Source organism: Xiphophorus hellerii, chromosome 21, assembly GCF_003331165.1.
Source record: "Xiphophorus hellerii strain 12219 chromosome 21, Xiphophorus_hellerii-4.1, whole genome shotgun sequence".
Classification (NCBI taxonomy): domain Eukaryota; kingdom Metazoa; phylum Chordata; class Actinopteri; order Cyprinodontiformes; family Poeciliidae; genus Xiphophorus; species Xiphophorus hellerii.
Genome location: NC_045692.1, coordinates 7,538,278 through 7,558,544, shown reverse-complemented (window position 1 = coordinate 7,558,544; position 20,267 = coordinate 7,538,278). Strand labels below are relative to the sequence as shown.

At 41.3% G+C, this 20,267-nt stretch overlaps 2 protein-coding genes across 9 annotated transcripts in view; one reads left to right on the top strand and one right to left on the bottom strand.

Annotated features, from left to right (window-relative positions):
* Positions 1 to 18,839, bottom strand: part of ntng1a (netrin g1a) — a 146,015-nt gene extending 127,176 nt beyond the window's left edge. For 2 of the 8 annotated variants that reach the window (XM_032551308.1, XM_032551310.1), the window contains exon 1: positions 14,991 to 16,048. The gene's annotated coding sequence lies outside the window, so the exon portion shown is untranslated. Of the gene's footprint in view, positions 1 to 14,990; positions 16,050 to 18,645 lie in introns of those variants that run through there. The other 6 variants (XM_032551312.1, XM_032551313.1, XM_032551307.1 and 3 more) reach the window with 5 other exon arrangements.
* LOC116711794 (kallikrein 1-related peptidase b24-like) lies at positions 289 to 2,966 on the top strand. The gene is made up of 6 exons (XM_032551314.1): positions 289 to 917; positions 1,073 to 1,262; positions 1,350 to 1,532; positions 1,689 to 1,744; positions 2,297 to 2,445; positions 2,551 to 2,966. The coding sequence occupies exons 1-6, from the start codon at positions 878 to 880 to the stop codon at positions 2,695 to 2,697; spliced, it is 765 nt and encodes a 254-aa protein (XP_032407205.1). The 5' UTR covers positions 289 to 877; the 3' UTR covers positions 2,698 to 2,966.
* Positions 18,840 to 20,267: the final 1,428 nt, after the last annotated feature.

Sequence of the window (20,267 nt, the reverse complement as noted above, 5' to 3'; positions counted from 1 at the left end):
GTTAGGCAAGCGTGCAGCCATGTGCGTGTGAGCAGATAAAAGTGATAGAGAAAAGACAAAGAGTCCTTTTGTCCATAACAGAGTGTTCTTTTTAAATTTCTTGTCACATTTTTGGTCTATAAAGTTACAACATTTGTAGTTTCTTTTTTTTTTTTTAAAAAAAAAAAGCATTTTAGTTCCATTAGTCTTTTTATTTTTCACAATGCAGAAATCAGGGGTTTTTTTCTATTTATGTTTTTTAAATATATGCAGTATGTTTGTCCTTAGCCTGATCTTTATTATTTTCACTTTATACCAAACTAACTTTTAGCTGCATAAAAAAGATGTTTTTTTAAATAACAGCTGAATGCGTAATCATGTTTCTAATTAGTCAAATCCCAGACTGATAAATTGAACATTTGCACATTTTAGCGTTTATTTTCTGCCATTTTGGAAATATGACAATGTTCACAGAGCAAACTGTGACTGTTGCAAAAAATAAGATACAATCAGTTTTCAAAAGTTTTGAAATAATTTTTTGTTTCACTCTACTGAACATGTTTGATTACATCGAACTTTGCTCTGTATTCAACAAGTCATAACAAAACAAATTTGAACTGTCAAATAACTCCAGCGATGACTTTGGAAAGCAAAAATAGCCTTATTGTACATTTGAAATCATTTGTTTTGTTGTAGTTGTACTTTTGAGCAGCACAAACGCCTAAGCAGTGACCAGTCCTGCCATTTTGGATGGCTAATCATTTGGATGTTACCCAGCCAGCCTGGCAGAGATCAGTGTCCGTCCTGTGGTTGGTGGCTTCCTGTCCAGCAGGAAGTTGTGAACAGAGTTTAAAAGCTGCAGCAGGACTGCAGCCATTCACAGGAAGCTGGACCAGCAATGGCTCTGCTGAAGGTTCGGCTGCTGCTACTGGGGCTGGGTGAGTCGGACACACCGGACACACTTCCACTGGCTGTAAATGCTATGCATTATGTTGATCTGTGTTTTATTTTTGTCATTATAAAGCTGTCATCTTGCTTCCTTATTTCTACTGTGTGGATTTACTTAGCTAAAAACAACAACTTTCCTCTCCAGGTGTTGCAGTGAGCTCAGCGTCTCTGCAGAAGAGAGTCATCGGAGGTCAGAACTGCAGAGACGACGAGCGACACTATCATGTGACGGTCTATAGATATAGTTCAACAGGAACAACAATCTGTGGAGGATCTCTGATCAGTGATCAGTGGGTTCTGACTGCAGCTCACTGCTGGGAGCACGCTCCAGGATGGTGAGTGAGGAAAAGTTTGACTGAAAAATCACCAATAACTGATTGCTAATTAGTTATTGGTTAATTAATTGGGTCTTTTTTGCCTAGGTTTCATGGGGTACTTGTAGGAGGTCATCCTAGAAGAGGTCCAAAGTGGACTTCTACAATCACGAAACGTGAGGTACATAGAGACAGCAACGGTCGTGAACATGACATCATGCTCCTGAGGCTGTCAGGCAAAACAACAGTCCAACCAATCAAACTGCCCGACTGCCCAGATACTCTCCTACTGTAAGTTTTATCTTCTCAAATCTAAGAACTTGGTTCTTGATCTGCCAGATGAGGCAAAGTTCATCCAAGAACATTTTTGAGCTCTGGTCTCCCAGAGTTAGCCGTTTTTCTTAACGTGACTTTTTCTTTTTCCGTTTTGTTTTTCTTGTGTTTCAGCGGCACCAAGGTTCAGATTGCAGGTTATGGATCAACACAAGTTGGTCACGGCAGAAGTGAGACGAGTGTTCATGTTTCTCGTTGCTTTTGTTATTACCTCAAAATGATTCAGATGATTCAAATCATTTTTAGACTCTCTGCTGAAGCTGAACTTAGCAAGCTAGTTGAAGTTTTGATTCTCAAAAACTCTCTGAGATAAACGGCGTAAAGGTGAAATAGGAAGTTCTGAGAAAACTGTGAGCTTAGCCTGAAAATTTGAACAAGCACACATTACAGGTCCCTCCCCTGTAAAGTGAGCAGGTGTGTATGTGAGCACTGACTGACTCGTTTTGGCTCTGATTGGTTGTTTTTGACCTAGAGTGGTGCATTTCTGCAGACAACTAGGACAAACAGGGAGGAGGTGAAGGAGATCGAGCTCATCATAGATTATCTGTCTCATATTAACCATGAGCACATAGTGACAGTTTTGATACAAATGTAAAAATTACATTTTATACAAGTAACAATACTGCAGTTTCATAACCGCAAACAACAAGGTCATATCCTGAGCAAAGTGTGTCAACACTTCAACAGACCTTACATGTTTACATGCTGATTTTCCTCTACAGGTGCAAATGACCAAAATGATCTTCAGTGTGCAGAGTTCAAGATTGCTAAACACGAAAAGATGGAAGCGACGCTGGCAAAAGACGAGGACTTTCGGTTCCGTTACCAGAAGTGGTACAGCGTGAGAAGCTCTAAGAAGGACATGTTTCGCGTACGACAGTCTCTAAAGAATTTTCTGCACAAAATGTAGACATTGTTTCTATTTTACCGGATGATCACAGCAGCATCACAACTAAAAGCTTTGTGTTTGTGACAGGACGACTCTGGTGGAGGATGTGTGTTCAACAACAGGCTGTATGGCGTTTATGTCTACACTGGAGAAACAGAGAAGGCGCTCAATGCACCAAGTCTTTTCCTGGACGTCTGTGCCTACAAGCAGTGGATTGAGGACACAATTAAATAACCAAAAACCCTATGCAGCTTGATGTCTGTATAGTGGCTAAATGTTCCCAGCAATAACAAAAAAAAAAAAAAAAATCCACAAAGTTCAAATTAATCTTTAAATTTCAATTTTCAGTTGATTCATTTTCTAAGTTACTTGGGGATTAAATTTACTGTGTACAAGTTAATCTGTGATAATATCTTATTTCTCAATAAGCAAAGCTGCTGTTCGTAATAATAAGTAATAATACCCACCGTCACATGGCTAGAAAATAAACGGCTGTTATCTGATCAGATTGTCTCGCTTGTGCTGATTTCTGCTTGTTAGTGAAGAAAATAACAGATTTTAACATATTGAACACAAACTGAACTTTAAAAGCTGTTAAACAAACTTAGAATCCAGAAAAAGTACTTTCCGAACAGGAACATTAAAAATTTGAACACACAAGTCCAGAGGATGCTTACTTAGTTCTACTTGTCTAGAAACCCAGAACAGCAATTGGAACAAACTTAGAATCCAGAAAAAACTACTTTAGCAACTACTTTTTTAGAAAAAGAATTAGACCAGAGGTCTGTCTTTTCTTCTTTTGCTCTTTCCTTTGGTTTGTTATAACAGAGTTTCTATGTTGGATTAGGCAGAAGTAGTAAGCTGTGAAAAAGCAGAAGATTTTAGCAGAATTTTGTAGGATTTGAATTTATTTCAATGGGGCTGAAATTGGCACAAAAGCGGCAATATTTCAAAAAGTACAATAGTCAAATTTAGCAAAATATATAGAAGAAATCTCCAGGAGAAGCAGAACGTTTTGATATGTGAATTAGTAAAATGCGCTATAGTTAGCAGACATAGTTAAAGACCGAAAAACGTAAACAGGATCTTAATCAGTGAGAATGCAGTCGTGCATTCTCACTGATTAAAAAAATAAAATAAAATCCTTCGAAGATCCTCAAATTGCCTCTTATTGCATAAGTTGTACTCAAATGAAATGAAAGAATTTCATTGCATTCATTCTCGCTCACAAGAAAAGTCCATCACATGAATCACAACGAGCGTTCACCGAGAGCCAGGATTAAATTTAGCAGAAGATGACAATGTAGAATGAGTCCAAAAAGTAAAAAAAAACAAAAAACAGTAAGTGTAAGTCAGAGGCACAGAGGGAAGAAAAAGGAAAAAAAAAAAAAAAAAAGGAGGTTAAGGTGGGGAGAAGAAATGAAGCACCTTAAATGTAAAATGTAAGAATGTCAATGGGGGAGATGTCAGCAGGTGAGGAAGCAGCCAATTATCCAGAGGAACTCTTGGCTCAGAGCTCCCTGTTCCCATTAAGATACATAATATTACTGTGGTAAGGAGGAGACTAAAGAGATGACTGGATCGGGTGTGTGTGTGTGTGTGTGCGTAGGGGGGTGTGTGTGCGCGCGCGCCACACACCTCGCGTTGCGGCGTCTCGATATGAAAAAGCGGTTCAAGTCGCGGGTAATGAGACAACAAGCGCTGCCGAAGACTTTCGATAACAAGCAGCGCAATCACAAAAAGCCGGGTTGTAACCGCTGCGCCATCCTGGCCACAGCGGCCCCCTTTCCCCTCATTACTCCCCCTGCTCATAACCCTCCGTTGCCCCGGGGGGGAGGCGACGTGAGGAAAAAAAGAAGAAGAAGAAAAAAAAGGGGAGAGCAGATGGATGAAGTGTGGATGTGCATTTTAAGTGAGAAGAAAGGGGTTTATTTTATGCGGGGCCTCTTCCTCGGACCATCGATCAAGGTCTGCGGACATCAGAGGAGGCGAGGATGGAGGGAGACGGGAATCCTTCCGAGCACGAAAACATATATGGCAGGAGAAGAATGTGCTGTTAAAAGCTTAAAAAACCTATGTTTCTTGTCACTTATGGTGAAAAGCTATGCCTGTGGGACACAGTATTTCATCTCTCCTCTGTCATGAATACATATTAATTTGGACTTTCTATCTTGAATTATGGAGGGGGAAGATAACATTTAAAAAGATTTATAGAAATCTGTAGAAAGATGGTTTCTCCTTTTGTTTGAATGGATACAATGAATGAATGTGTTTAAGTGGCAGTGAAAATGCAGAACATTCAGAAATATTACATATAAATTGCAATTGCACTAAAATGATCAAAGTGTTTTGTGTATATCTAATTTTTTTTTTAAAAAACATATGTTTTTCAGTAGTTTTTTTTTTTTTTTAAAGCAACATTTGTCTCAATAAACTACCAAGCAAAATGAAATAAATGTTTGAGAAAATGTGTTAAAGCATGTTTTCTGACGCAAATTTAGAAAAAAGCAGATTTGGACAAAATGTCTTCAATGTTTTGGTTTTATTCAAAAAAAAATAATTATTTTTAATGGGAAGAGAATTGTCTGAAACGAGAGGAAAATGTCTTGTTTTGATGAACGCGCAGTCAAGAAACGCCAGAATTTCCTGCAACGTCAACAGTGAAGTTGAGCAATCCTAAACAAACCCCTCAAAACGACTAAAGTTCACCTGCAAGACCTGTAGCCCATCCAGACGTGAAATGATGAGTGTGGAACAAAGTACGATGAGGTGAAGAAACGGGAAAAATGTCAGCAGGTGTCAGCAAGTAAGTTCCTCTTACTTTATTCCAATAGTAAGAGGAACACTGTAGAGTGATAGCAATATAGTTGGCGTTTCTCTCAAAACATGTTGAAGCTTTTGTTAGCCAAATCAGTCAGCGAGAACTCATTAGATCACTTCTAAAAAGTAATTAAAGTTCAGAGAACACAGCAGCCCAAAATACGTGTTCAGTGCTAAGGTTCTACTGTCCGATCGCCTCTCATACCACATCACACCTTCTGACCACCTGTGAGTCTGTTGCTCCCTCTTTTCTAGAGAAATCTACTTGACTCAATTCTTCTTTAGTGTAAAAGCAATCGTTATGGTGCTGTACTAGTGGTACTCTTGGTGCTCATTGAATAGACCTTTTCTTAATTGCCACCAACTGCATGTAGTTGCACGCTCACACTGCCTCATGTTAAAATATGGTACCAATGATGTTCTGTACCGGTAAATTATGTCTGAAAAAGCGAAAAGCATGTGCACCGTTAGGCAGTGTACACTCTTCTTTCCATCAGAGATCCCTTTTTCACCCTCGGTGCAGTTTCTATGTGCAAAGGGCCCCAGGGGCCATCTTCATTTCAGACACTGATTCTTCTGGTGGAAGTCAAAGAAGTGTAAAACAGTTGCAAGAGCATTTACATCGGACACGCGAGACTGGCGGGGCGTAGGCACCACATCCACCATAAACTAAACTTTTTCTCCCTAAAACACTTTTAACTGTCTATTTCAATCGTGCAAACACCAAATATGCCTTAATATACATACATACCCACGGTGGAAACCATCTTGGCACTACTGCAATAACTAACGCCGACAATCTTCCTGATTTCCATTTATGAGAGTACAGCCAATCAGTGCCATGGAAAGTGCATGCTGCTCCTGAACTGGCTGTTTACCTACCTAGCATGTAGGTATCCCAGCTGCCCAAGCTCTGTTTTATTAAGAATATTTTAGAAATAATTTGCAAATAGACAAATATTAGCATTCCAACAAGATTTTTGGCATTACGTTCCAAGGAATAAACTGCAAATAGGGAGGTTTCCACTGCAGTTAGCTTGTTCGGATTGCTACCAACCTTTGAAATATACATCATTTTAACAACAACTGAAGGCAACAGTTATTTGATTGCACTATTAATTTGATTGCTTTTTGGGGTGGGAGGGTATTCCCTCTTTTGTGTGGATGAAGAAAGATTCTGGTTCCCTAATTCTCTGTACAAATTAAGACCACAGTGATTTTTTTTTAATGCACTACAGCACCTGGAATAGCAACAAAAAATCTGAATCAGACAAAACTGGGAAGCCCTGTTCAGACCTCAAACAACACCTGCAAAATCCTGATGGGTGCAACTTCACAAATAGTAAAAAAAATACTTTTTTTGTGCATGCAGTCAACGCTTCTAAACCAAAAGATACACACACACACACGCACAGCCCGTCCGAAAATGACCGGGGACCAGAGAGGTAGCATGCTGCCAGTGTTGCAAGCTGCAACTTTTTATATTTAAACCCATGAATGTTTTAGAGGCCCAGGTGGAGCCGGGCCAGTGAGGTCAACGTTAACCCAAACAGCCAGACTCTGCTTCGGTCCGCTCCGCCTGGCCCCGGGGCCGAGCTACCCCCGGGGCCGAGCTACCCCCGGCGTCTCCTTTCATTTCGTCCCCCAGGCCGCTCGAGCGTGACGGAGCGGTTTCCTGAATCATGAGAAGAGTTGCTCTTTCCAACGGGAGTCAAAGAAAATAACAAGAGGACGCATCCTTTATTTCCCACCTTTGAGGTTCCTCCGTTTTTTTCCATCCTTGAAAACGTTAATGTGTCTCTTTTTCCCCGCTAACCACTTCATTGCCAATTTAGGTTCTAGTGTTTATCTACAACGATTGCTTGATTCTATTCCTCGTCATCTCCCACATTTGGCTGTTGCACCATTTTTTAAAAGTTTTCTAAATAAGAGGTTATTTCGGTTTCTTTCATTTAAAACAAAAAGCAAAACTCAACAAATGAAACCCAGTGAACTGTGAAATGATCATCTCCATCACATCTTTGGAGGACCCAAGGGGGGAGCGGCACCCACCTGCCGCATTACTTCCTGATAAATCCCTAAGCTGCCAGGTATAACTAAAAAAAAAAAAAAAAAAAAAAAAAAAAAAGAGTACGATTAAGTCAGGTAAAGGTGGATTAATTACACAGTTGCCACCGGGTATTTCTTTTTCCTTTTTTTTTTGCACCTTTCGTTTTTAATTTCACACATTTTTATGCGCTTTCAAGGGCAATCTCTGAACTTGCTTCTGTCCTGTCTCTTCCCACTTTCATCTTCTCCGAGTCCACCTGTTTCATATTCCCCACCAGAGTCTCACTAAAAGAGCAACAAGAGCACGGGGGCGGGGAGAGAGTGGGGGTGGAGGGTGGAGGGGGTGGAGAGGGAGACAGGAGGGCAGACAGTTAGAGGCAGATGAAAGCCAGATAAAGATAGAAGCCGCCCGGCCAGCTCCCTTTGCTTTACTCACCAGATTCCTCTGCCTGCATTTCCTGAATCCCTAATCGTGCCTTTTAACAACTCTGCCAATGGGGCCGCTGGCCGTCCATGTGAATAAACACACACGCGGGCGACGAGGAGCGATGCACAGGAGGCCTGTAATGCTTCCCTGGGGTTTGTCTCCGAGACAGTTTGCCGTTTAGCACCCCCCCGCCCCTGCTTCGGAAAGCGATGCCGCCTTCAAATCGGTGAGATCTGTAATCTGTAAATGACGGCGACAGGTTTAGCAAACGGTGGGTGGGAGAGCCGGCGGCTGGCGAAGGCGCCGTGTCAAGGAAGGACGAGCTAAATTAAGAGATATCAAAACGCCGAGTCGCTCCTTTGGTGGATCCTATGTGTCCCCCCCTCCCGAGTCAAAATTCAAGCCGGGGTACTTTTTGGCCAATTTTCAAAGCATTAATATACAAAATAGAAGGCAATTTCATAGTTACTGAGCTCTAAATGCAAAAAAAACACCAAGAAACTGTATGGATGAACAGATGGTAGGCCTGGGTTATTTGGCTGAAAAATGCATCACAATAAGTGTTTTGATCAATAATTATTTTTGTTGTTTTTTTGTTTTACTGATTGAAATACTCAAAAACTGTACAAATGAAACCCAATGAAATATCCACAGTTTTCACTCCATGCCTTTGTGTTTTACTTTTAAGCAGTTATGAGGTACGACGGCAAAACCTTAAACTGCTGCTGCACAAGATACTCAACACATTGTTGCTAGGGAACCAAAGATGGAGCGAGTTAGTTGATGCCACCAACCTTGCTTAGCCAGCTGTGAAAAGTCGAGCGGCTAAAGTCTTTTCTCTGCCTACATCCCCCAGAATGCAGTGCGGTTCTGGATCGGAGGTCAGTGACATTTTTGAAAATTCTCTCTGACGTATTGTCAACTGATATTGATCAAGTGTCTATTGCGACATTTATTGTTACCTGTAGATACAGTTTTTCCAACATTTTTCCAGAGGTGGAAAATATTTAATATTTCACGACTTGCCAATGTTGAGGAGGACCCATAATGCAACATTACAGAGACAGATTGACTGCCTCTATTAAATCAGAGGCAGTCCAAAAACGTTAAAGAGGCAACATCATGTGTTTTCAGGGCGCATAATGCAATTTTATAGCACATTGAAGCAATGATGTCAGTAACACGTTACTGATGTCGGGCCACTTTTTTCAGTAAAGAGTAATCTAACGCGTTGCTATTTCAAATTCAGTAGCCGGACTACAGTTAAATATTAAAATCACTTTGCATTACTATCTTCTTTTGTAATTTAACTGTATTTCCTCTACGTGTCTTGTCGAGTGACCGACGTCTCTATGAGTTAGTATCAGCAGCAGCAGAAATGCAAACAATGGAGGGAGGAGGGAGATGCACATTTTGTTGGTGGAAAAACAGGATCTATTTTGAGTTTCTGTCGCCATGCCCGATTATTATAAGCGGCTTTGGGCTTTTTTTTTATTTTTAAAAGTCGCTTGCAAAATTAATGAGTCGCGGCTTGCGCCTTTTTTGGGCTCGCTTTTTAACGAAAGTTGCTCGTTTGGGCTTGGAAATAAGCAGAGACTCATAAGAAATTCCAGAATTTGTCCGCCATTAAGGTAGTTTTAGTCAGGCTCTCTGTTAGAATTATTATGTTTTGTTATCTTTCTTACATTAGTAGTTTTATATTACTTGTTGTTTTATATTTTAAGGTTTAGTGTTCTCACCTCAGAGAGGAGGAACTTGTTAAACTGTGTGTAAGACATAACTAACCTTTCCTTGACCTCAAGCATGTTTTCACAGGTGCTTCTTTAGGGGCCCTTCCTGAGATACTCCTTAGTTGTAAAACTGTCTGAGTGTAGAATTTAGTTTCTGTTTCCCTTGCTTGTTATCAGGGTAGCCCCCCCTCCCCCGTTTTGTTAAGATCACTCGCCCACTTTCCATTCACTCCCCTCCTCTGCTAATAAAAAGACGAGTTCTGCAGCAGGACGGCAGAACGCAAGGAGATCGGCTTGTAGGAGCTGATCCTCTGTGCCTCCTCAATCCTTGCAAGAATTTGGTGGAAAACTCAGTAACGATGTCTGTGGTTCTTTTCTATAGGTTGAGAAAATACCTATCGCTCTCCCTGTCAATCAATGATCCGTCCCGCTGTGTCTCTGTTAATGTCAAGTTAATGTGTCACCTCTGAATGACGTCGAGCTTCGCGTTGCGCTCCAGAAAATTGCAAACAACATAGTATGAACAGCGCAATGAGCGAAAAAACAGCTACGAATGAACAAGTCCGTAAAGTCGTGCAACTAAACACCATTATAATTATTCGTTTTAAGATAAGTGTCACAAATCTGTGCGGCAGCCATCTGAATTGTGGAGCTGCAGGAGGAGCTCTGTGTGCTGCGCTCTGACAACAAATGCAGGGCCTTTAAAATCCTTCTTAGAGTTTTCTAGACAATAGTGGACCACACAAAAACACACACAAATTACTAACTTTTTTTTTTTTGTACTGTTGTAACCATTTTAAAAAACTCCCCTTCAGTTCAACCTTATAAGTAGAGACACATTGTTGATGATACCATTATAAAATAACTTGCAATTAAGTATTGGCAAAGTTCAATGTAATTTTCACAGCGTTGTTGTTGGCAGCTGCTGAAAGTAACTAAAAAAGTTACTTTTAATGTAACTGAGTTACTTTCCAAATCAAGTAGTCAGTAATCTAACTAAGTTACTTTTTCAAGAAGTAATCAGTAATCCATTACTGCATTGAAGTGACCTTCTGTTGTTATAAAAATGCTTTATATATCGAATACAACTTAAAAGAAATTTTACTTCATAATTTAATGCCTTGAAATTAGATCTCTGTCGCTTTAAGAACTCCTGTTCTTTCGCAACCTGGCTCCTCTATTAACCCTTTAACAGCGATTTTATCAGCATTTCACTGAGAAGTAGCTCCTATAATGAGCGTCAGGTGTTGACTAATTGCTGCTGGCTAGTCTGAAGGAGTGCTCTGTGAGGCGGAAGCGTAGAAGTTTGGAAACTGCAGCTCCGAGGAGGAGCGTCGTCCTCGAAGGCAGTGCTAGGTCCACCCGAGTGTTTTGCAAAGGCTGAATGGTTGCCACGGGAGATTTAAAGGATTTCTCAAACATACACGGAAAGAATCAAGGCAACACTCCGTGTATTCTTTTGACGAAGGAATAACATTGTAATGTCATGCAACGCTCAGAAAAGTCAATTTTCCATAATAATACCTCTTTAAGAGAACCGGAACATGGAGAATACAAAAGGTCAGAGCAGGGGTTGACACAACAACCCAGTGACGAACAATGGCACAGGTGAGAACACACAGGGCAGTCAGAGGAAAGGGGAGACGAAACCCAAACACGCCAGAATCGTGACCGACACTTTCCCACACTTCTTTGCAACCACTGAGTTGTAAAACAGACCACCAGAATCCAGAGTTCCCTCATCACTTTTAGAAGATGGTGGAATGTTGAGCCTCAGCTACTAGTTTCTCACTTTGAATTTCAATATTTTAGAGCTCTAATTCCATCATCGTCTTGGGGGGGGGGAAGCCATAGACTAGCGTCCCCAAGGAGAAGTCTGTGTGCATCAGCCTCCCCTAAGACAAGTCGGGCCTCTGAAGGCACGCGAGTCCTTGACTGCTGAAGTCGAGCCTGCTCAACTTCGCCACCACCAGCTGCATCCGCCACAACCCTCTGTCACTCCCTGTTTCCGCGCTCCTTCCACCACCGCCCCGCGTGTGCTCTCTGCGTCTGCGAGGGCAGCACTTCTGACAGGGTGACTGTGACTCGGCTGCCCTGAGTCGAGCTGAACGCTCCCCGGGGGCCCCTCCCAGTTACTCCGACCGCTGCACATTCAGCAGCACTCGCACGGGAAACGGGGGCGCCCAATGAAACGGCGAGGCAGGATCCACCTCCTCCCCTCTCAGGCATTCCTCGCCACCAAGCATGCCTCTCTGTGCGACACAGGAACATCTTATGCATTATTAAAAGATACTTTTCCTAAAAGGCCTCCGGCACATTATTCTGCAACCACGGTGACATATCTGGAGACTGGAAATGTCCGCACGCTGGAAGGACGTGATCACCCAGGTAGCTGCCATCGTTGGGGGGGATGGGGGGGAGACAAGCTGCAGGATTTAAAGTGACACGTTTACCTGTGATTACTCAGGTAAACAAATAGCAGCAATACTTTAATAGGCTGTATAGAGTCACAGTTTAACTATTTATATGGTTCTTCCTGTACAGTAATGAAAAAAAAAACTGTTAAAATTCAATCAATTAAACCAGAAAGTCAGTTTAGAGTTTATCCATTATTTTGAGTTTACATTCTTACAACTAAATGATTTTAGTTCAATGAAAAACAAATAAAAAAATTTACTTGGCTAAATTATGTAACTTCAAACAAACTAGCAAAACTTAGCCCAACAAGTAGTCTCTCCTATGTGGCATAAAACCCCCCAAATATAAGACTTAGTTTCTTATTAGGACCTAAACCATAGATAAAATAGTAATACCCTTTTTATAATATTCTAACAAGGTTGTATGTTTCCCTGACAACCACAGCAAAGACATGATAGCAGTAAGCAGCAACTACGTCAGGTATAAGAAGCCTAGCTTGCTAGCAAGCTTGTCATTACCATTAGCTACGTACAAAGCAAGCTAACACTGGATTCAAGCTTTAATTCTTGCTCCAACACAGACATCACACTTACTTATAGGTTGATATTATAACTCATAGCACATCCCATAAAAACATACACTTCAAAATGAACTCTGCCGGTTATCAAAGATACGCTGGACATGACACACGAGTCAAGAGAATAACAGCTAACTACACCAATCAACTTCAGGTAAATTGTAATCAAAATGTTTAGGTAGGACTTGTTGGTGGCCTAAAATAGTTGGGAAATAATATAACCTAGCGTCACTTATTAAAATTATTTGAATTACTAATAGCACACGCTGTCCGAGATTCGTTTACAAAGTGTAGCTTATTAGCTGCAGTGACGTGTTGAACATCCTCCAGTTTGGGCTTAGCAGAGAGAACGAGAGGAGAGTGTAGTTTAACAGTAGAAAAAAAATGTCCAAGAATCAAAGATAAAACTAATTTAAGATTAAAATAACACGAATGCATCACCTCCTGCTGCTGAGTTAGATATCATGTCATCGTATTCGGTCAGTTTTACTGTATTCGTAAAGAAGGTTAATAGTGTTTGTAAACTTTAACTTAATTTATTCATTCGTCATTTGAGAAATGTTATTAACCTTGATAAAAATAGGATTATGCATTATGTAAATAGTAAACAGCGGCGTGGTCAGAGGTACCACAAAGGGGCACATCCTGAAATTTTCTAAGGACACTCAGTTTCCAAATGTATTCCATAATCCATGAGTGTTTGTTTAATAATCAACCTCCTTATTGCTGGAGGATGAGCTGAGCGAAGACAGCCGTTTCATTTCACCTATGTGATTTATAGATTTTCTTCAACGAAGAGAAATATCCAAAACTCATTCTTACTGTGTAGTACGTCTGTTGCAGTCTGCTTCTAACATGAACCGAACTCTTTCGTGTTACAGTTTTGGCTTAACCCTGAGCTCCAGGAGCAAGACGGGTTTTTTTTTTTTCTGTACAGTAGAAGGCACATCCATAAAAAAATAAATAATTAAAAAAAAACAGTTAGAGATGATCCGGCTCAAGGCTGAAATAAAAGGAATGCATTAACAGCTTCTGCTGTGTTCAATATCTGCCTGAGGTCAGGCAATAAAACCAAGCATATTTGACATAATTCAGTTTAAAAAGAGGCTGGAAACAGCAGAGGCCATCAACACGAAACAACAGGCTGTTCTCATGACACAACGGAGATGAGCTAATAAGCCTGGCAGGAATGTAATTATGCATTATAGATGTACAAAATAGTCATGTGGTTATATCCTCCACAAGGGGGCGCATTCAGGAAGGGCATTTAAGGATAAAAAATGTATTCCTGTCCATGATCTTTTTGTCATCTTAATGATCTGCTCATTGGTAACGAAGAAAGGAACCAAAAACCTTTTTATCAGGAAAGAACCTAAATGTAATTTTTTTTTAAATATAATTTTTATGGTGGATTAGACCAAAAAAATTTGCTTTTATAGAAAATTTTCAGAAGTAATATTGGATAATGCTTAATGTCCTTCAAAATTACCTTTTTAGAGTCTTGGGATTTGTTTTAATAGACACTGTCAGCCTCCAATTCTGACTCAACCACGAACACCAGAGGCAAATACGCTACTAATAGTGAGGGGAGTGTTTTCTTCAACGTATAAATGACGCAGTGTCACCAAGGCGGGTGTAATTACGTCTTACATCGATGTGGTCCACAAGGGGGCGCACCGTTAAGTGCCCCGAGGAAACGCTTCATTTCGATATTTAATGCCATTTGTTAATCTCCACATTTTTTTTGTCCCCTTTCACAATTCACTCATTGATAAAGGAGAAATGAGTTAAAGAAACTTCACTTCACTTTTAAAATGGGAGGACACGTGCGATTTAGCTTGAACTGTTTAATAAATGTAAAAGCTAAAATTGAATGATCTCCAAAATTCTGTTTTAAAGTGAAGCCGATGAGACGTAGGTTGACTTTAATGCGTATTTGACACACGGAGCAAGGGTATTCATGCGTATACATGATAATAGTGGGAGGCATGTCTCTTTAAAAATCATCATTATTATTATTTCATAGAAGGCCAAACAAAAAAAAAAAAACGGGCATGCCTTAACAGCTTCTGCTGAGGTCAGTATCTGCCTGAGGGCGAATTCATTCAGACTTAACAGCAAAAATAAATAAATTAAATAAAAGATCAGCAGCAAAACTAAGCATCTTTGACTTGATTCATTTTTAAGCAGTGAACAAGGCCGCAGCCGTTCTAATAACCACACACAAGCTTGTTGCAAAAGCAGTTGTGAATATAGTAAATAGCGACGCGGTCGGCCGCAGCTCCCACAAGGGGGCGCGTCCTAAAATGTCCCAAGGAAACACTCGATTCCCAAATTTACCTCCCCCGTCTCCACGAGCATTTTGTCACCCCCAAAAACACAAAAGTGCTCGTTGCTGCAGGGAGAAACGCATCCAAAGCCCGGGCGCTGTTAACTTCCCCTCAACTCCACCTCCGCGGCGTTGCCGTATTCCGACGCAAACTTCACGAACAAAGGGAGAACTTACATTTCTCGAGTCCCCCCCCCCGGAGTTTACGTCCCTTCTGTAGAGCCGCTCAACAAGTTCCGAGCGGCGGAAGTGAGCAGTGAAGGCGGACCGGAGCTCTTCTCTTTAAGGTGCGCTCCTCGGCGGGAATATGATGAGTGCGCACGTCGGGTCTCCGAAGAATCGCTGCGCGCAACATCCCCCAGCTCACACCTCTCTTTTTTTTTTTTTTTTTTTTTTTTTTTTTTTAACCAATCTCTCTCTTTCTTCTTTTTTTGCCCCTCTTTCCACTTCAAAACAAATGAGCGATCGCCGTCCTGAGGGCTCGGTCAGCAGCGCGCGTCTTGTTGTGGAGACGGAGGGATTTTCTGGACGAGTGCTGCAGGTGCCAAAGTGTCCATCATCCTCTCTCTCCCAAGTGGCGCTCCATCACGGGCGTCAGGGAAACAAACAAACAAAAATTTTTTTTTAAAAATCCAACTACAGAGACAAAAAACTTTGACCTGCCGGTGTGAGATCCTCCTATTTTCATCCTACGAATAGGTTTCAGCCACTCAGCTGCGGGGGACATGAATCCCACCAGTTAGTCTCGGCTGCTGAGGTGATCCGCATCTTGTCATCTGGTCGCGTCTCTCCGTGGCACACCGAGCGCCCAGATAATGCGCTCCCGGGCTCACGCTCAGCGCACTCAGCTTTTTTTCCCCTCCCCTCTTCTTCTTCTCCTTCTCGTTCACACACATACGCGCGCACACCTATAGGGTGTTTCTCTCCTCTCCTCTCCTCTGCTCCCCACCACCTCCTCCAGCTCGTCTTCAAACTGCAGCCAGGGCCGAGCGGCTCGCATTCAACACCAGCAGCAGCAGCAGCAGCAGCACCATCCTCTATCGGGACCGCGTTGAAACTCTGAAGGGAGGAGTTGAACCTCTTTTTTAGTGGAGTTCGCGAGATGTAAAATGAGATGCGTTAAATGTCCCCATATACGCAGGTGCGCGTCCCCGCAGGCTCGACGGAATAATGAAGCTTTTTAGGAAAGAAAGCATGTCTTCTGAAAATTAGAGAAATTTGTCTGGGCCGTGTTGATGAGCTAAAACGTACTGTTGCGCAAAAAAAAAAAAAAAGTGCGCAAATATTTCTGTTTATATGAAAGAAGGAGGAGCAGAAGACGCTAGAAGATGTACCGATCACTCTGATTTGACCTCGTTTGGCACGTCAGTTACCGATTCAGTAAATCCATCCAAGACATTTTCTTAGACATATCGCCTAAAACACGTGTGAGAGGAAAAACAAAATAGGTCGACCTGGCCGAGCCTTCAAATCTGCTGTCTTTACATACAGCTGTGTCCAGTGGAAAGTTGAGTGGAAGGACAAAAATGTGATTGAGAAAGTACAAGCCATAGGGAACAGCCACGACATGGCTAAAACATAGCATTTTTTTTGTAATAGAAATACTTTTATTTTGTTTTAAGTAATGTTTAATTTTTTATTAGCTGCAAGCTATGCACCCAAGTTTTCTGAAATAAATGCTTGAACAATGCGTTTTTTTTATGAATCCATAGAAAATATGAGTGTAGTTTTTTTTTTTTAAATTAAAACAAATTTCAATAGATTTTTCACAGTTGTCTCGTTTTGTCCCTTATGTTGCTCCTTTTCAATGTCGGATGCACACTGCAAGCACCGCCCCTAAACGAAATATTTAGGACCAAAGCAAGAATGTCAGCAAAATCTGTAAGATGTGAAAAACATGTTTTACATGTGAATAAATTTCAATGGGTTTCACATGTTCTAATTTCTACATGACCATCACGTTGCAAAATGTCTCCAATTTGAATCTTTTTTCCTTATGAGTGGTCTATGCAGCATTACTCCAAGTGTTTAACATATTTTGACTTGATATAATTTACACATGTGAAACAATTTCCCACCTTTCACATGCTACTACATGACATAATTCCTGCATAAGATATGGGGAAACTTTCTAAATATGGTTCACATGTACGATTTTACCTCAAACTAAAAATGTTCCACCTATGGAATATTTTCACATGTGCTTCTCATGTGAAGATGTAAGTGTTCCTTCATGTGTTGCACATGTCACTATGTGATGTAATTCCCACATGTGAAACACATGCTAGAAATTTTCCACTTGTTGTTTTCCACTTTACATGGGTGTTATTTTACATCATAGGTTCACATGTGCATTCCGATTGATTTCACATGAGAATTTTTATGTTTCAGAAAAGTCATTCTTTTCCCTACTGCCATACGTGGGTTTTGTAGATTTTGCATAGCCCATATGTGATTTTAGCATGTGTCTTTTCACATTTAGTCACATTCACGTACGATTATGTTTTAAGCTGTTTCCATATGAGAAAATTGGAATCACAAAAGTACATTTGCTCAATGGAAACACACCAATTCCCAAAAAACTTTGTTTTTTTTATTCAAAGTTTTTGTGATAGGATGAAGTGGATTTTCGGGTTTATCAAAATTTGTGTATTCCAAAAAACTGTAACGGAAAAACTTTTTTCCCCCCACATCACACAAGTCATGTGAACAACAACCAAGAAGACAGTAGGAGGATGATGACTTGCCATTATCAAACTTATTCACATGTGATTTCTAGCACATTTCTAAATACAGCTAATTGCGAGATTGTATCTTTTTTTTTTTTTTTTTTTTTTACATTAGTGGAATATTGCCAAAGTTTTGTGCAGATTTATAATGGAAACGCAGCTATAAACCGCTTTGCACATGTGACATTTGAAGGAGGTTGGAAGATGGCGGAGGGGTGTGTAGAGTGTGCGCAAAAAAAAAAGAGAGAGAAGTGGATCAAAATTCTTCAACCAGAGCAATATAGAAACCAAAGATGATTAGTGGGCACCGCTTAAGAACTTTCTGGGACCGCCCCTGCAGATTGACGCGTCATGTCTACAGCTCATCTTCATTATACTTCTTCTCTCCTTCTCCTAAAGCAGCTTTCTGCAGCTCTCCACGCAGTCGCACTTTAACTGATTATCACAAAGAGTGTAGAGAGGAGAACGGGGGTAGCAGTGCCAGCATAACTCGGGTGGCGACACTTGGCGCGCGGGTCTACAGTTTGACAACTCCACTCCACGGCTCGGCGTGTCGGAGGTCTCCAATCAGACGCCCAGGCTCCGTTTAATGCAGGTCAAAAGGCTCGCAGAACTCTCACCCGCAGCGGAACGAGAAAACCAGAGGAGCGTGTATTCATTGGAAAGCTCTGCGGCGCAACGACTGCGCGTCCTTTGAATAAATCTCCCAAAAAACAAAAACTGAGGTGTGAATGAGCAAACGAATAAAGAAACATTGCTCAAACGATGAACCGAGCTTGTCTTTCAACTCTCGCACGTCAAGAAGACCGCATCTGATTTCTGACTTAAGCATCCGAGATGACGATTGTGCTGACTGGAAAAATGCGAGCACAGAAAAAACAACAACAACAACAACAAAAAAACACAAGGAGATAAAGAGCTAAGGCAAACAGAAAGCTCCTGCTCTCAAATCTTACTTCATCTAATCACGACGCGCAATTTTTCTTTTTGGCCACCCACTCGGCGTGCGTCACAGCGGAGCTTCAAAAACTTTGCGCGCCCCCAGCTCGGGGATTAATCACATAATAGTAGTAATAATAAATTGGACTGTTTGAGCCTCTCACCTTAGCTGTTTTTTTCCTCCCCTCTTTCTCTCTCTCAGTGCCTCCCTCCGTCTGGATCAGCCCCGTCGCGTGGCCGGTTGCAGCCCAGCAAATCCGCTTTAAAACGGGACATGTTTGGTCGAAACGGGGCGACTTGTGTCCGTCGCTCCCGGGGAATGTGTAAGAGAGCCCCCGGTGCCTGCAGGCAGAACACACAGGTGGATTGTGGGGGTGATGGGGTGGGGGAGAAAATCCTACTGCGTATCTCTCTCTCTGTGTGTGTGTTTTCTAAAAGACGATTTCAGATATTTAAAAAAATGCTGGTCAAAAACAGAAATAAAGAGATTCCGAGTGGGTTTCCTTGAAAGCGCCTCGGAGGCAGCAGGAGAGTGACCAGACCCGCTGCTCTCAGACACAATGAGGCGCTCAGGCTTTGGCAATTGACTTCCCACCTGAAAGTCTAATTGTCCGGCCGAAGCCCGCAGTCTGCGGCTGAGAGCAACCAGGAACCGCCACCGCGAAGTTCCAACCGGTCAAGAATGAGTTCGATGGCTCGTTTCGCGTTTCAACATGGCCACATTAACGAGCCTCAAGCGGCATTGGAGTCCCGGGGGGGTTAAGTCCAAAAGCCCCGTTTTGGGATGAAGGCTTGAACAAAATACAGATGATGATGAGGAGGAGGATAAAACTCTCCTTTTACTGAGACACTTCAACCTGTGAGGGGTTTTAACTGACTTTTGAGCAGCTTTTCCCAAGATCGGCACCATCATCACTGAACCAGATTATGCAATGCCTTGTAAAACATTCACCTCAAACATCAATGGATTGGTTAAGCAATGTCCTTGACCAAAAGAAACAGCACATAAGTCTAAAGAGGACTTATTCAACATGTGTTACGAGTAAAATTCTAAATGGTAAACCATTTAGACTATGAGTGGGCAACTATCCTTAGTCTGACACCCCTAAATAAACTCCAGTTTCCATGAGAAGACACCAAGTAAGTAAGTAGACTGTAATTCAAACCATTTTTTTTTTTTTTTTTAGCATTTCAGCTGTTCTGTGAAGGATTTATAGAAACCGTTAGTGAACAATGGCTTCCTGGGACACACCAGGCACATTTAGATAAAGTTGAGACACAGAGATCCATAGTTTAGTTTAAGTTAAGTTAAGTTGAGGTCATTTTATTTGTATAGCACATTTTCAGCGACAAGGCAGTTGAAAGTGCTTTATGTGAATTAGAAGAAAATACAAACAAAACAGCAAAACCAACAGACAGACAAAGAGGTAAGGGTAAAAAAAAAAGCACAAAAGTACAAGACTAAATGTTGGTTCCCCATGTTTAATAAAAATAAGAATAAGTAGTCTGTAATTTATAAACTAATAGGGGTTTCTCTGGATCTTGAGTTTGTTCTGGATTAGAGCGGTATAAAACTAAATGTTGATTCTCCATGTTTGATTCGATTAATAAGTATAAAACTAAATGTTGGTTCCAGTTGTTCTGGGTTGAGGTCTAGATTTGTACAGGACAAAGCTAGATGTTGGTTCTCCATGCTTGATTCCTAGGTGAGGCAGTCTGTCAAGGGGGCAACTATTAGTCGCAAATCTGGAATTCTGTGGAGCGGCAAGAAGAAAGCCAAATCATA

What these genes read in the sequence shown, in the direction of transcription:
- LOC116711794 (XM_032551314.1), top strand. Translation starts at nt 878, where the DNA reads ATGGCTCTGCTGAAGGTTCGGCTGCTGCTACTGGGGCTGG. An exon ending in TGGGAGCACGCTCCAGGATG is followed by an intron (nt 1,263 to 1,349) that starts GTGAGTGAGGAA and finishes TTTTTTGCCTAG; the next exon opens with GTTTCATGGGGTACTTGTAG. An exon ending in ACAAGTTGGTCACGGCAGAA is followed by an intron (nt 1,745 to 2,296) that starts GTGAGACGAGTG and finishes TTTCCTCTACAG; the next exon opens with GTGCAAATGACCAAAATGAT.